Source organism: Erpetoichthys calabaricus, chromosome 17 (assembly GCF_900747795.2).
Source record: "Erpetoichthys calabaricus chromosome 17, fErpCal1.3, whole genome shotgun sequence".
NCBI lineage: Eukaryota > Metazoa > Chordata > Cladistia > Polypteriformes > Polypteridae > Erpetoichthys > Erpetoichthys calabaricus.
The window spans coordinates 73,051,771-73,068,601 of NC_041410.2; the positions used below are offsets into that span (position 1 = coordinate 73,051,771).

The 16,831-nt window shown below is 39.8% G+C and overlaps 1 protein-coding gene across 3 annotated transcripts in view; it reads right to left on the reverse strand.

Annotated features, from left to right (window-relative positions):
• Positions 1 to 16,831, reverse strand: part of lrrc28 (leucine rich repeat containing 28) — a 151,212-nt gene that overhangs the window by 80,560 nt on the left and 53,821 nt on the right. For all 3 annotated transcript variants that reach the window (XM_051920757.1, XM_028822799.2, XM_028822800.2), the window contains one exon: positions 5,171 to 5,308. In XM_051920757.1, coding sequence (XP_051776717.1) covers positions 5,171 to 5,308 — 138 coding nt within the window. The remainder of the gene's footprint in view (positions 1 to 5,170; positions 5,309 to 16,831) is intronic.

Sequence of the window (16,831 nt, forward strand, 5' to 3'; positions counted from 1 at the left end):
TTGAAAATCAACATATGTGAGGCTCCCAAGTGATTATGTTTCTAAAGAGACTGCACATGAGGTTCAGTGACAAGCCACACTGTAAGGTTTTGAATCCCAACAGTGTTTTTTGCCACCTGAGTACGTAGTAATCTCAAGTTAGCATTGGCTAAACAGACAGGGGAAGCATCTGAAATCTGAATTCTGTAACTGCACACCAGAAACTCCTGTGGCTGGCAAGGTTGATTACTGTGACTCATGTAAACTGTCAACAAAGCTTAATGAGGAAAAATGGCACCTGCCAACAAATTAAAAATGTCAGGATTTAAAGAGTGTTCAATAGAATGCAGTCGGTAACAAGGAAATCTGAAATGTAGGAATTAAAAATAAAAATGACACAAGAGAAACTAACAAATCAACCTACATTGTACAAACAGATAATCTTGTGTCAAGCTCTTGAATTTTTATAAAACAACATCTCTTTATAGGTCTTGTTATCTGGAGCTCATCATATGTGAAACAATTCATACAGAAGGCTTCTGAATTGAATTAAGGAACAGTGCCTATAAACAACACCAGGCCAACAATTAAATCAACCCAGAAGCTGTTTTTAGCTAATGAATATCATTGTCTTATGTACCATTTCATTCACAGAATTATTTTTTTATTCCAGGATCTTCTGTAAGGTGAAGTGAGAAGAAAATAGAGGGGTATGATAAATGCATAGCAAAAAAGTACAATCTTTGCCTGTCTTGGCCATAAGCAAGTGCATGATTAATTAGAAAATTTCTGTGCCTTTTATTGCCTCAGTGCTTAGTTGGAAAATAAAAATTTTACAAACTGAGCTTTCATTTGCTCTCACAAAGGGGTAAGGAGGCATTTTACATGACTAGAAACTGTTCCAAACATTGAATGTTCGATTCTGTTCGTCAAGCAAAGTACAGAAATGTGTTACAGAAACACCACTGTCAATTTATTCCTTCAGTTTGTTTGAAGATGATATATGTTTTTTTGGTTTAAACACTCTTTCAGGTTTAAGATTCTGACAGTAAAATCTACATGAACTCTCAGAAAAAAGAAATAGATTTTAAAATAACTTTTCAATCAATCTCTACTTGTGCTTTATTTACCCAATATATATGCTGGCTTTGGGACTTTGGTTATAACAGAAAAGACTCAAAAGTCTTTTGCATCAAATTTCATGTCAGATTATTTGACAGCAGTACCTAAACTTAGATGTTCCCTTATTATGCATTAAAATGCATCAGGAAAACAGGTGTAAAAATTTATTTCACAAATCTGATATTTATTCCTATTTAAAGGAAGGAATGACCAACTAGGAACCATGTGAAAATCATTGATCTTACATCCTTAATCTTACATTCTCTAGGGCACACTACTACAATCCAAAAAATACTGAGTCCAATTTATATTCAAAGTGACATGCTTATTTTGAGAGATAGGAGAAAGCTTGAGTACAAGGAATACATGCAACACATTGGGAGAAAGACACTCCGCACATAGGCACTGATATACTCTATATACTGCATAATTAGTTGCTGAAGTAGACATTTGGAATGCAAATACATATTTTGCACTACAATATACTGTACTTACAGTGAATATATTTGTTGTAAAAGAAATAAATAATCTTTAAATCAATTTACTTATGTGTGATATCTGAGCCCAAGATGCTTGATGACAACATGCAGAAGATGATTATCAAGGTGGTAATAGGAAGAAGTAATCACAGAAGTTAAAGAACGAGCCCCGCAGCACTGACTATGTTTTCCTATTTCTCCCAGGGGTGCCTGCTAGAAAAACAACTCAGCTTTTCATGGACGCCAGCCTGGCATACCAAGCCTCCTTCATTAGTACATATTTTCATTCCCTGTTACTAAATTAGGAAACCAAAAAGTAAAACAGGACACTGCCAAAGTAAAAGAAGGCACTGCTTGGGAGTGATTAGTGAGACTTTTTTCTTTTGCACAAGCTCAAACCAAGGTCATTAAGATCCAGTCATGCTTAAAAATAAAAAAAATGACAGGGACTGAGGCCAGACTGAGACAAGACCATGCTGCCAAAACTGGCAAGTCAAACAAACAAATAAACAGCTCTTGTATGCACTGCCAGTGTCAACAGGAAGAAAGACCCCGAGGAACTATAATAAGCAGCACAAAAAACATATAAGCAGGGGTCAAATGAGCTTAAATTCTGTCTCTCTCTCTCTCTAAATAAAATGTTTGTATTATGACATACCTATAACCAATTGCTTCCATTCAGATTGTCAACTAAATATTAAGAAATCTGATTTTAAAGCAAGTGTACATTATTAGTCTGTGCATTTTCCAGGTGTTTTCTTCTTTATAGAAGAAGAGGGTTTACCCTTGATTAAGAGAAATACACCTTAAATTATTAACTACTATAAAAGCAAAGATGCAAGCAGTTGTACTACTTGCATTTCATTACAACCTACTCATACAACAAACAATCGATTTGACAAAATGTTTTCTGTATCATCAGAGACTGTTACTGCTAGGGAGCAAGTGAACAAATTCTTTTCTCTGTCGTCGTCTTTTAGCCACGTCATGCAAACGTCTACTAAATAAGGCACATAGACACCAAAGTAAACCAAGCTAGACCACATATGAGGCAGAAATTAACTAATTATTACCTTCCAAAAGTAGAATGTTCATTCTGTTCACATATTTATTGTTAGGGTGTTTGTTTATATAAGTTTACAGCTTTTTTTTAAATTTATTTTCTAAACTCATATTTTACGTGGTGGTTTGTGATTTGTATGAAATCCAACATCATTACGTTTCATACAGTTAAAACAATTTGCAGAAATATCATAATAATGTTATCAATTGTGTAAATATATGTTCATAACAATATGCAATTAAAATTAGGTTATCTTTCGTATAAATTTTATTTAACTTTTGTTAACTTATCATCTCTCTTATCTTCTGCAATTGACATGTGCCGTTCATTTGTAGATATGTGCTTGTACAATCTAATTTAAATGTAGAATATCAGATGTCTAATACTTGAGTATAACCTATTTATCCATTGCTTTTTTTGACTAGCTAAACAGAACTCCATTAGTCTACATGACACAGCTTACCGAGGGAAAAAAGTATTATTTAATAAAATTTGATTGAAGTTTAGGTAAAGTTCCTGCAATCCAAATAGTCATGCAAACTGAATAAATTTATCTTATCTGTAATATCTCTGAGACGAGACGTGATTTTCTCAGAGACACTTTAATGTCCCGCGAGACAAGGCAGTGAGACAAAAGGACAGCTGCTGTACAGTCTTTTAAATGTTCGAAGCGCTGCACAAAATTCAGATCACGCAGCACAGAGGCGGCATCAGCAGCAAGCCAACAGCTGCTCGAGCAAAGAGGAGGTAAAAAAATGTATTTGTTTCACAATAAGAGGGGGTTTCGAAGGAGCAACCGCATCTCCTTAGTGTGCGTTCAGCCCACCTCTTCACAACGTGAGTGGCAGAGATGCGAGTGGCTGGTGTGTAGCGCAACCCGGGGTGGGGAGAGGGAATAACTCATTCACTACAGCTTTATTACTTGCAAATATCAAGAAATAAAAAATGAATGAAAATGAATAAAATGAAAAAATAAAATGAAAATGACAATCTTTTTAAATTGTATATCCGGTTAACCAAAGCCAGGGGTGAGCGAGCGAAGCGAGCAGAGCATGAAGCCCCCTAGTTGTATATATTTTCTGACTTCACAACAGATGGAAAGCAAAATGTAATTTAAATAACCAAAGCCAACAAACAGCTTAATGTTTTGTCATTACAAGCAAAATAATCAGTAAAAAAAGTTTAACTTGTATATTTAACTTCCTTCATTTTCAATGAATGTCTGGAAAAATATTTACTGTCATTTTTACAGCTCCTGTGAAATTATTTGCAATACCTCCTATTAATGTAATTTTCTTTTCTTTAAAATCAATTAATTTAGATAGAGAGTTGCAAGCAACTTAAACTAGAATGAAGCAAATAAGGAAAACTTGATTACTATTACAATACAGATTACAAGATTACAAAGAAAAAGAAATGTCTGTTATTTTCAGCTTTCAAACATCAAAACATTTAGGTGAAGGATCTACACTAATTAAGTGCAGCTGTAAGAATATAAATGTTCATCACATTGTTTTTTTCTCTTTAATTTTAAACATTTGACCATAGTACTTAGAAACTGGTAATTTGACCTTTTAGTATCAGATTTGTTCCAAACGATTGATAGCCTAAGCTGTATCAATTAAAAAACAAGTAGAAGAGTACCACAAAGTCTGCATATATTAATCTACTGGGTGACTTACTATCCAAGTACAGAATAACCAATACATGACAGAATCAGTTCACACAAAAATGAATGAACCTAAAAATACTGTCTAGAAGAACAAGTGTTAATTATTCTATTGTATCACAATGTCAAAAAGTAAAAACACCACTTCACAGTCACTTGTGTGAGCAATGCTCAACTCAATACTGTGCTGGGTGCTCTACAAACCTTTTGCCCAAAAAAGCCACTAAATCAAAATTTCATACCATTAATTTTACAATAAACAGGAAAAACAACATATAATAGTCATAGTTACAATACTGACAGCCATAGTTCTAAAATGTCCTCTATTCCTGAGTCGACGTAATATTGGGATTTAACTCATTGCTGGTGGCAGCTTCCAAAGTCAAAATTGATTACACTCTCAAGATATTATGCCCCAGTCAACATACCTTTTTCTAGCAACTAAAGACTGCTTTTGCTGATAACATGGTGCAACATATTCAATTTGAGTAGCTTATATAGCAGCATTTTTCTTACATAGCAAGACTCCAAACTGCCTATAGTAAATCAGCATGCAATGTCAAAGAGGCAAAATGAAAATAAACAAAAGAAAAGAAAAACATTTTTTTGTTTTCTCTATAGGCTATGAAAAACTTCAATTTACTTACAAGTGACTGACACCAATGAGTCATGTTTTAATGAAGGAGTGGAAATAATAAAATCAGTACAGTAGTTCAAAACTAGCACTAGTATTTCTATTTCTTATGCAGTAAAGCATACTATTAAGTATACTCACCATGCAGATAATAATTTATGCCATCATTTAATGACTTCTTTTTTATATCAATACACTCTGAAGTGACCAGTATCATAATTTACCTGGAGGAAGAAATTTCAGTTGATTATTTGCCAATCGCAGATGCCGAAGTGACCTCAACCGACCAATCTCAGGGCAGACTACTTGCAGTGCATTATTGCTTAGATCCAGGGACCGCAGTTTAGCTAAAGAGCCAATAGCTGTAAAAATAAAGTATGTATGTATTTATTATTAAATGTTCTTAATCAAGAAATAAATATTAAACTGAGCTGTCACATAGTCTGACAAAGTTTGATTTTGTAGACATTACTAAAATGGTTTACAGGCCAACAAAGTTATTTTGCATCTTTTAGCAATCCATAACACCACTTTAAAAACGTTGCTCCCATTTTTTCATTTACCCATCCAAAAAATGTAATGATCTCACTAAGTCCAAATTCAGGATCATGGGTAGGCAGAGCCTAGAAGAACCATAAACTGTATGTGCTTACAGTTAGGTCCATAAATATTTAGACAGAGACAACTTTTTTCTAATTTTGGTTCTGTACATTACCACAATGAATTTTAAATGAAACAACTGAGATGCAGTTGAAGTGCAGACGTTCAGCTTTAATTCAGTGGGGTGAACAAAATGATTGCATAAAAATGTGAGGCAGCTAAAGCATTTTTTGAACACAATCTCTTCATTTCAGGGGCTCAAAAGTAATGGGACAAATTAAATAACTGGAAATAAAATGTTCATTTCTAATACTTGGTTGAAAACCCTTTGCTGGCAATGACAGCCTGAAGTCTTGAACTCCTGGACATCACCAGATGCTGGGTTTCCTCCTTTTTAATGCTCTGCCAGGCCTTTACTGCAGCGGCTTTCAGTTGCTGTTTGTTTGGGGGCCTTTGTGTCCGAAGTTTAGTCTTCAACAAGTGAAATGCATGCTCAACTGGGTTAAGATCAGGTGACTGACTTGGCCATTCAAGAATTTTCCACTTCTTTGCTTTAATAAACTCCTGGGTTGCTTTGGCTGTATGTTTTGGGTCATTGTCCATCTGTATCATGAAACGCCACCCAATCAATTTGACTTCATTTAGTTGGATTTGAGTAGACAGTACGTCTCTGAACACCTCAGAATTCATTCGGCTGCTTCTGTCCTGTGTCACATCATCAATAAACACTAGTGTCCCAGTGCCACTGGCAGCCATGCATGCCCAAGCCATCACACTGCCTCCACCGTGTTTTACAGATGATGTGGTATGCTTTGTATAATGAGCTGTTCCACGCCTTCTCCATACTTTTTTCTTGCCATCATTCTGGTAGAGGTTATCTTGGTTTCATCTGTCCAAAGAATGTTTTTCCAGAACTGTGCTGGCCTTTTTAGATGTTCTTTAGCAAAGTCCAATCTAGCCTTTCTATTCTTGAGGCTTATGAGTGGCTTGCACCTTGCAGTGCACCCTCAGTATTTACTTTCATGCAGTCTTCTCTTTATGGTAGGTGGTAGACTTGGATATCAATACGCCTACCCCCTAGAGAGTGTTGTTCACTTGGTTGGCTGTTGTGAAGGGGTTTCTCTTCACCATGGAAATGATTCTGCGATTTTCCACCACTGTTGTCTTCCGTGGACGTCCAGGTCTTTTTGCGTTGCTGAGTTCACCAGTGCTTGCTTTCTTTCTCAGGATGTACCAAACTGTAGATTTTGCCACTCATAATATTGTAGCAAATTCTCGGATGGGTTTTTTCTGTTTTCGCAGCTTAAGGATGGCTTCTTTCACCTGCATGGAGAGCTCCTTTGACCGCATGTTGTCTGTTCACAGCAAAATCTTCTACATGCAAGCACCACACCTCAAATCAACTCCAGGCCTTTTATCTGCTTAATTGATAATGACATAACAACGGACTTGCCCACACCTGCCCATGAAATATCCTTTGAGGCAATTGTCCAATTACTTTTTGAGTCCCTGAAATGAAGGGATTGTGTTAAAAAAATGTTTTAGTTGCCTCACATTTTTATGCAATCGTTTTGTTCACCCCACTGAATTAAAGCTGAAAGTCTGCACTTCAACTGCATCTGAGTTGTTTCATTTAAAATTCATTGTGGTAATGTACAGAACCAAAATTAGAAAAAAGTTGTCTCTGTCCAAATATTTATGGACCTAACTGTACATTAATGACCAGGACAGTGAGTGTTAATGCAGGGTACTTGAAAAAAATAAGTTTGTTTCTTGAAACAATTAATGTAATTTTCATGTTGAAAGTGAGAACAGAGGTGGAGCTACAGGAATCATATCTTGGGATGTTCCGTTCCATTAGCAAAAGTCATCTTTGTTGAACCCTCTTATTAGCAACTCAACATTGACATACCTGGTTTGTTTGAAATGACACTCTTTAACATTGTTTTTTTATTTTTTTGCCATGGTCTCCGGGGACCCCTACACATCTGAGTGACTCTAAAGATGTTTTACCACACTTTTGTGTGATTAGTGCATATTTTATATACCATGTCATAGACAATACATGAATCCTGGCCAGGCTGGATGGTTCTTTACCCAGTCATGAGACCTTTATAATAGATGGTCCTCACAAACAGGTGGGCATCACGGCTGGAATCACGTGATCCAACATAAAGGATACCACTGTACCTCACCAAGGCCAGCTGTAGTCGGGAGAGGAGAAAGACAATGCTTGTGGTGGATTGGAGAAAGAAAGAAAGAAAGAAAGAAAGAAAGAAAGAAAGAAAGAAAGAAAGAAAGAAAGAAAGAAAGAAAGAAAGAAAGAAAGAAAGAAAGAAAGAAAGAAAGAAACTGTTTATTGTGATGAAGTATTTTGCTAAAAAAAATAGTCATTTGATTCAGGGACTTGTGTGTGCAGTTTTGGGCTCTGATCTGTCCCTAAAGTTCACAACTACTTCTAGACTGCTAAGGTATTGATTCTCACCAAACATTCAGGCACGCTCTGTTTCATCTACGTTGTTAACTTCTGCAGTTCAAATTAAACAAATGATTCATAATTTTAAATGAATAGGTTAAACCAAAACTGATCAAATATAATACTTCAGAGTTTCATCTGTTTACTGAACTGCCAAATACTGCACTGCAGAAGTAACCAGTGAACTACTCATTGAATGCAATATTCTATTTACTGAGTTTATCTGGTAATCCACGCACTTTCCCTTTATAAACCCCAATCAACATGAATTTTAACGCACATGCACAAGCCTACAACCCCCACCCTGACTCCTTGCAGAATTATGCCTATTTGAATATTCAAATCAATATAAACAGCCCCTTCCGTTCAGTGTTTTGTTAAAAGACAATGGCAAAAGCAGGTGTAAAAAAGAAATAAAGAATTTCAGCAAATGTGAAATGGAGGTCCTACTTGCTTAAGTTAAAGCAAGGTAAAACGTTCCATTTGGTGGCTTAAGTAATGGTATAAGCAACAAACGGAAATTGTTGGAGAGGCACAGCATGGCGGAGGCACTGAAAAATTCAAGTTGAGAAAGTTGCACAGTGCCTGAAACAAGAAAAGATGTGGTCAGATATCAAAGTCGACATGAAAAGGGTGAGTTGCAACCCACCGTCTGAGCGTCAACACCACTGGAGGAGGTAGCAGAATTTCGTGGCGCACACCATTTGAGCAGTGAGCTACTGCAATTATTGGAGATACACTTATATATCTTGCCATAACATTAATGAGGTGCATTTTCTCACAGATAATTTTCACATAAATAGGTGGAAAAGCTTTCTATATACATAAGCAAATTAATTCTCTGAATGCACCTTCATAGCAATGTGCGTGCAGTCGATCCCTCCAATTACATTTGGAAAACCAGACATTGCTGCAAATTGTGTTTTGATGTTTGCCCATTCAACCACAGTGTAGGATATCTTATATATCTGGATGACAAGTGGATAATGCTATCCTATGCAGCTGGCACTGCACAACTCAATGATAATAAAATACCAGATTGGTGAGCCAGTTCATGCTGAAAAGCTTCTGTGGATAAAAACCCGAGGGTAGACAGAACATGCAAAGGAGTAGGTAGTGCACAATTCCTCAAAGTCAGCCTTTGTAAAGCCAGTCCCTATTCAGCTCTTCAGTATGTATCAGTATACTGTAATCAGTATGATCTCTAAATACGTGCTCTCTTCTAATTCTTCCATTTGCATTGTCTTCTAACAATTCTAAAGCAGCCATGGTAATTGGAATAGTTTGTCCATTTCGAGCACCATTATATTGTTACAGATTACAACCAAGTACTTTAAATTTGTAAACAATATGCAGTTAATTTTGGTGTATTTGATAGTTCCCGCATCATGGATGCAAATGTGAGAAAGAAAGGGAAACCACACAGAAAAAGTAGCACTGCTTTGATGCTGGGTGCTGCATGTTTACAAAACTGAGGAGAAACGTGTACACATGGTGTGAGGTTGCTATGAAAAAGTATGTAGCATTGAGTCAAGTTTAGTTTTTATACATCTTAACGTGAGTGTGGAAACAGACGTATGCAACATTTTTGTGCATACACAACGTTTATACATGAGGCCCCTAATGAGCAAAATATATATGACTAGCCATGGTACCTGTCAATGACAAGTAAAAGAATAATTAAAAAATATTTGCAATCTGTTGCCTTACTTGTACCTTCTCTTGAGCCCATTGCCATAATGGCTGCTTCTCAGACTCTGTTATTCTTTTTGAGGCACCATTTTTGTCTCCTGTCCAGTTTTATACTTGCTATCTTTGAAGATGGCTCTCTATCAGCATGTCCCTATGCCTTTGCTCTTCCTATTGTGTCTCACACACTCACACTTTCTCTTGTATCGTGTCACCAAAATCAAACTGACCAATCAGAATACACACCAAAGTTAAACTGACCAATCAGATTCCTCTAAGAGACTGGATACACAGATCATATTGTTTTATTATATAGTTGATTGACTGATATGTATGGGAAGTATCTGTCTTCTGAATACTAAGTTAGTGTTTACAATATTTTGACCATATCTGTGACTTTGTTTTTTGTATTTTATAGTTTGCTCCTGTTCCTTTGTTTTTCTTTGGCCTATTTTGTGTATTGTATTATTTGTAAATCTACCCTGGTCCCTTTAGACATAATTATGTGTTTAAGGTATTACTGGAAACCCTCATTTAAGGCACCTGATGCCTTAGGTTTAATGCTAAGACATTACCTATGTTCTTATTTTGCTCTTCAGCTGCTTTTTGTGTTTCTCTTTGTATAGGCTTCTTGGTGTTTTACTATTTTTATTCAGATTTTTGCTTTTTTGAATTAAGCTTCTAGATTTTGGTTCTTCGTTCTTTGTTAATAGACAATTTTTTTAATTGTTTTAAATTTTTATACTTTTTCTGAATTATTTTTTTTTATTTAATTACATACATCCATCTTTATTCTGTTTTCCATCTTTCCAAATTAAACATTTCTAAGATGTTTCTTATTTGGACCAGAGCTTTTCACAGTTTCCCTTCCCTTTTTGGATTTATTTTTAAGGCTAATCACAACAATATATAATATGGTTAAAAAAAACAAATAAACAAAAAATATGTTAAATCAAAATGTAGCTCTTCCTTCAAAACATACAATTGGTCAATGTGCAATCTTACCAATATAAACAAATGTATAAATGCTGAAGTCACCTAATGAATACATCACATTAAAGGAGAAAAGACAAAGTTACTGTTTATAACTCAAACTGAAATACTTGACGGCTATCATGACTGCAGGTTTTCATGCCAGACAATATTTAATTAGCAAAAAAATACTCTTGCATTTGGAACATCCTTGCTTTATCTTAATTATAATTAACTTATTAGCCTTTTTCCTTAACTAGCAGCCAAACAACAATTAGATGCAAAATGAGCCAAGAGATGTTCAGGTTACTCAGCCACTGTTTTTCTGCAACCAGTTTCTTAATTAAAAGCTATTGTCACTTTAAACAAAACACATCTATTGCTTGTTAGTGCTCCAATTCTACCACACCAGACATTCCCAAAAATGTTTTTTTTTTTGTTTTGTTTTTCTGAGTGCTTCTTCAATGTGTTTTGTGACATGTGTCATTTCTTTTCAAATATTTTATTGAAACATATATTTTATGATGGACTTGCAGGTGCAAATGGGATCCAGTTAGCTGGTAATCTGTTAGCTTGCTTTACGCCACATTATTGTTTTGCTCCTAGAAAAAATTAAAGTTTCTGAAGCTTAAAAAGCAAGTCACTTAAAATGTATACAAAAATAATAGATAATAACAGATAGTAGTAGATGACTACTAATTAGAAAAGAGGTTGAAGCAAAAAATCTGCAGCTACTGCAGCACTCCAGGATCTGAGTTTAACACCTGTGACTTAAACTGTATATTTAAGCTACCATAGTATATCATTCAATCTATCAACTTTAATCTGAATGAGTTAATGTTTGTTCCTTTAACAATGCTGGAAATCAACAAACTGGATTGTCATCAAACAGTTGTTCATGTGTAGTGTACTTAACTGAATATTTGTAGAAACACCAGTATATAGGCATCAAAGACAATTTTAGGGTTAACATTAATGATAAAGCATTTTATTTAAGACAATGTAGCTGTACACGTTTTTTTTTAATTTTTGGGAAAGGTCAAAACTAGAAAATAGTTTAGATTTACTCTTTATATTTTTCTAAAAAAAATAAATAAACCAAACTGCCTTATTTGTCAGAGATATGGAAACATTAATTTACACAATTTTAATGTATTTTATAGTTCATCAATGAATTCTGTTCCTAACATTATTAGCACAACATGTGCCATCATTTGCCTTTTCCGCTCTAGCTTGGGTGATAAAATACCATATTCTAACTTATGTTTTAACTGTTGTCACGCACGAGCGATTAGGGAGCAGCTGATCGACCCGGGTTGTTGCGTAAAATGTCCCGCAAGGGAGCTACGGCAGTGTACTAATCCCTGTCTCTTTACTTCCTCAGAAAGACCGAGGTGGCGGAGCCGTAAAGAGCGCCCGGACGTATCAAGAAAACGCACACTTCCGGGTGCCTTTGTAAACACTGACGAGCCCTGATGATGTCAGACTCCCAGAAACCACCGCAACACTTCCCAGCATCCCTCCACGTTATTTCCTGTCCGTCATTATAAAATGTCCGTCCTTCCCTGCTGTATTTGTCAATTTTGAGTTACTGCAACTGACTTGACCGGTTATTTTGATTTACAGTATACGGGGCCTAAAAAACCCCAACCCTTAATCTGTTTTCGTGTGCTTATTTCACAGTAGCGTAGTCGGCAGGATTAATTAAAGTCCGAACCATGACCGAAGGACAGGACCTGAACGCGGTCCTCAACACGCTCGTCGTGGAGCTTCAGGCAGTGAAAATGGACACAGCCGTGACAAAAACAGAGCTCACTGATACGAGGGGGTGGCTGGCGGCAGCAGAAGCGGTAAGTCCGGAGCCCACAAGGCCACGACAACTGGTGGTGACCCAACTTGGGGGGGTCTGATGGCTCCAGTCAGGGGTCCCAACAGGGACGGCCCGTTGTCCCCGAGCCCACTCGCCGCGCCGCTGAGGCTCCGGTCAAACCCAAGGAGCGGAGTGCTCCCGCGCTGTTTCAAGTGTGGGGAGCCGGGACACATGCTGCCAGCTTGCCCACTCAATCAGGAGCCCATGGACTGCAGCTGGACCCGAGAGGAAAGGTACTGTGCACTGTCTATTCCCCTCGCGGTTACTAATACAGGAGTAGTGTTATTGAATGGGCACTCGGTGGTGGCGATGTTTGATTCCGGGAGTAACATTACCATTGTTGCTCGCCGTTATGTTTTACCGCGACAGTGGCTCGCTCAGCATCTGGGGGTCAAGTGTGTACATGGAAAGACCAGGTCTTATAGGTCCGCAATGTGCTACGTCTCCTGGGAAGGGACTCTGAAACGAATGATGATTGCCGTAATGTCGGAGCCTCCCTTTTCAGTGATATTGGGACAGGACTGGTCTAACAATAAAAGCGGTAGAACTGTCACCACTCCAAAAACCGAACTGGGTCTAGTTATGGAAGGTCAGGAAGCCCTCCCAGCTGCTCTCACGCCGTGCAATTCGGCGAGCTTTGATGACGTAAAGGAATCGGGGGAGCGCTCTTCGGCGCCGGACCTCAGCCTGGAAGTGGCCTCGGGTGGAGTTCCGGAGCTGCCGAGTGCTCCCGCGGACACAATAGTGGATATACTCAGCGGGTTAGACATACAATATAGGTCTACCCCCGCGTCATTCAAAAGGGAACAATGGAAAGATGATTCCTTAAAGTTCGCTACAAATGCTATAGTGTCTGCTGATGACATATCGTCTATGGCTTCCACACCACATGGGCCCTACTTTGTACTGGAAAATGATTTATTGTATCGAGTGGCCGAGCATGAAGGCGAGGTACGGAAGTTGCTGCTAGTACCGCGGACGTACCGGCAGGAAGTCTGCGAACTAGCTCACGCCCACCTCCTAGGCGCCCATCTCGGGGCCGAAAAGACACTAGAGAGGGTGAAGCTCCGGTTTTATTGGCCCGGGATCAATGAGGAGGTCCGACATTTTTGTCAATCCTGCCCAGTTTGTCAACTACGACAGATTCCTTGGAGGGACCGTGCTCCTCTGATCCCGATTCCCCTTATAGATATACCCTTTGAACGGATCGGTGTCGATCTAGTGGGACCCCTGGAACCCTCGGTGCGTGGTTATAAATACATTTTAGTAATGGTGGACTACGCAACTCAATACCCCGAGGCGGTTCCCTTGCGAGCTGCTAATACAAAAAACATCGCACAGGAATTGGTAGGACTATTTTCCCGGGTGGGCATACCCAGAGAAATCCTCACGGATCAGGGTACCCCCTTTACCTCGGAAATGTTCAGGGAAGTTGCCAAACTACTCTGGGTTAAGCATCTTAAGACATCCGTTTATCATCCACAGACAGATGGACTAGTTGAGCGCTTCAGCCAAACATTGAAGCAGATGGTCCGCAAGGTAGTCAGAGAGGACAGTAGAAACTGGGACTAGCTTTTACCACTAGTACTTTTCGCGTACAGGGAAGTGCCACAGGCCTCCACAGGGTTTTCCCCATTTGAATTATTGTATGGACGTCAACCTCGGGGCCTATTGAATATCCTAAAAGAGGGATGGGAAGGGGAGGCCCGTCCCTCCACCAATGTATTGGAATATATCACGCAATTACGCGATAGATTGGAGAATATTAGACCTTTACTGAAAGATCACATGTCCAAGGCTCAAGCAGCACAGGTACGGAATTAAAACCGGAATGCATCTTTACGCAAATTCCGCCCAGGGGATCGTGTAATGGTGCTTGTGCCCACCTCGCACTCTAAATTGTTGGCTCATTGGCAGGGCCCATACGAAGTTAAAGAGAGAAAAGGACTCGTCGATTATCTGGTGAGCCAGCCGAATCGTTGACCGAGTGAGAGGGTTTATCACATTAACCTTCTGAAGCCGTGGAGAGAACAGGAACCTGACCCTCCTCCCGGCCCTACTCTCTCCCTTTTCTCAGAAAATACACCCCTTAACTTCGGCTCCAATTTGATGCCCCAACAACGACAGGAGCTCGAAAGAGCCATCTTGTCTGTCCCGGAGGTGGTCAGCGAGGCACCTGGCCGGACCTCGTTGATTAAGCACGACATTGTGACAGCCCCAGGGGTGGCTGTCAGGGAACGACCCTACCGCCTCCCTGAGGCGAAACGTGCTGAAGTGGAGCTAGAGGTTCAACGGATGTTGGACATGGACATCATCGAGCAGAGCCATAGCCCTTGGTCTGGTCCTATCATCCTCGTATCCAAGCCGGACGGGTCGTGGAGGTTTTGCAACGACTTCAGATGCCTTAATCAGATCTCGAAGTTCGATGCCTATCCCATGCCCCGGGTGGATAAGCTCCTAGAGAGACTGGGGAACGGCCCGCTATCTGACTACCCTGGATATGATGAAGGGGTATTGGCAAATTCCCTTAACGGCGTCCGCAAAAGAAAAAACGGCATTCAGTACCCCTAGCGGTCACTGGCACTATAAGGTACTCCCATTTGGACTGCACGGGGCACCAGCGACATTTCAACGTCTGGTTGATCGAGTGCTACGACCCCACCAGTCCTATTGTGCTGCCTACCTGGATGACGTGGTTATCTATTCCGGCACCTGGGAGGAACATGTAGTGCAGGTTTATACGGTTCTCCTGATGCTAGTGAAGGCTGGACTTCGTATCAACCCTCAAAAGTGCTACTTCGGGATGAACGAAACCCGCTATTTAGGCTACCTAGTGGGAGGAGGATTAGTTAAACCGCAGTGCACTAAAATTAAAGACATCTTGGAATGGCCCCGTCCGATGGTCATGAAACAGGTGCAAGCCTTCTTAGGATTGGCCGGGTACTACCGCCGGTTTGTGCCCCGCTTCTCTGAGACAGCAGCACCCTTGACGGATATCACAAAGAAGCAGGTTCCTTTTACTGTGGTGTGGACCAAAGAAGCGGACCGTGCATTCTGTGACTTGAAACGGGCCCTTACCTCGGCACCAATTTTGCGCACTCCTAACTTTTCTTTACCATTTCTTCTCCAGACCGATGCTTAGGACACAGGTTTAGGTGCCGTGCTGAGCCAAAGCATCAATGGTGTTGAGCATCCTGTGCAGTACCTGAGCCGGAAACTGTTGGACCGGGAGACCAGGTATGCGGTGGTGGAGCAGGAAGCCTTGGCTATTAAATGGGAAGTGACCCACCTGCGGTACTACCTGTTGGGATGGGAATTCACATTGGTAACGGACCATGCCGCCCTCCAGTGGATGGCCCTACATTGTGACTCAAATCCTCGTGTTACCAGATGGTTTTTGGACCTGCAGCCGTTTAAGTTCACTGTCGTTTATTGTCGAGGCTCCCTGCAGGCCAACGCTGATGCTCTCTCCCGCATTCACGACCTCTCGGTTCGGGTCGCCCGACCCGGTGGGTTTGGGCTAACGGGGGGGTCCTGTCACGCACGAGCGATTAGGGAGCAGCTGATCAACCCGGGTTGTTGCGTAAAACATCCCGCGAGGGAGCTACGGCAGTGTACTAATCCCTGTCTCTTTACTTCCTCAGAAAGACCGAGGCAGCAGAGCCGTAAAGAGCGCCCGGACGTATCAAGAAAACGCACACTTCCGGGTGCCTTTGTAAACACTGACGAGCCCTGATGACGTCAGACTCCTAGAAACCACCGTAACACTTCCCAGCATCCCTCCACGTTATTTCCTGTCCATCATTATAAAATGTCCGTCCTTCCCTGCTGTATTTGTCAATTTTGAGTTACTGCAACTGACCTGACCGGTTATTTTGATTTATAGTATACGGGGCCTAAAAAACCCCAACCCTTAATCTGTTTTCGTGTGCTTATTTCACACTGTGTAATGTGAAAACATCTACTGCTGTTGGGAGAGGCACATTGGTGAATTGAGCTGATCTGAAGCAATGACACAAAGAGCACAAAGGGTGCACAAAGCCAAGCTAATGTAGCATGAAGAGCTGCAAAGAATGTATCTTTTAATATGAATATACTGACAGACTTTTGCTTATAATTTATAATGCAGGTTGTTTTCAATAAATTAAGCAAGCTCTGCACATTGACATACAACTTGAAAATGAACCTACAAAGAAATAGTGAGGAGAAACAGGATGGCTTAATCTGAAAGTCATTTGACCTCATCCTTCTAAAGGTTTTTGTTTAAAAAATCTCAAG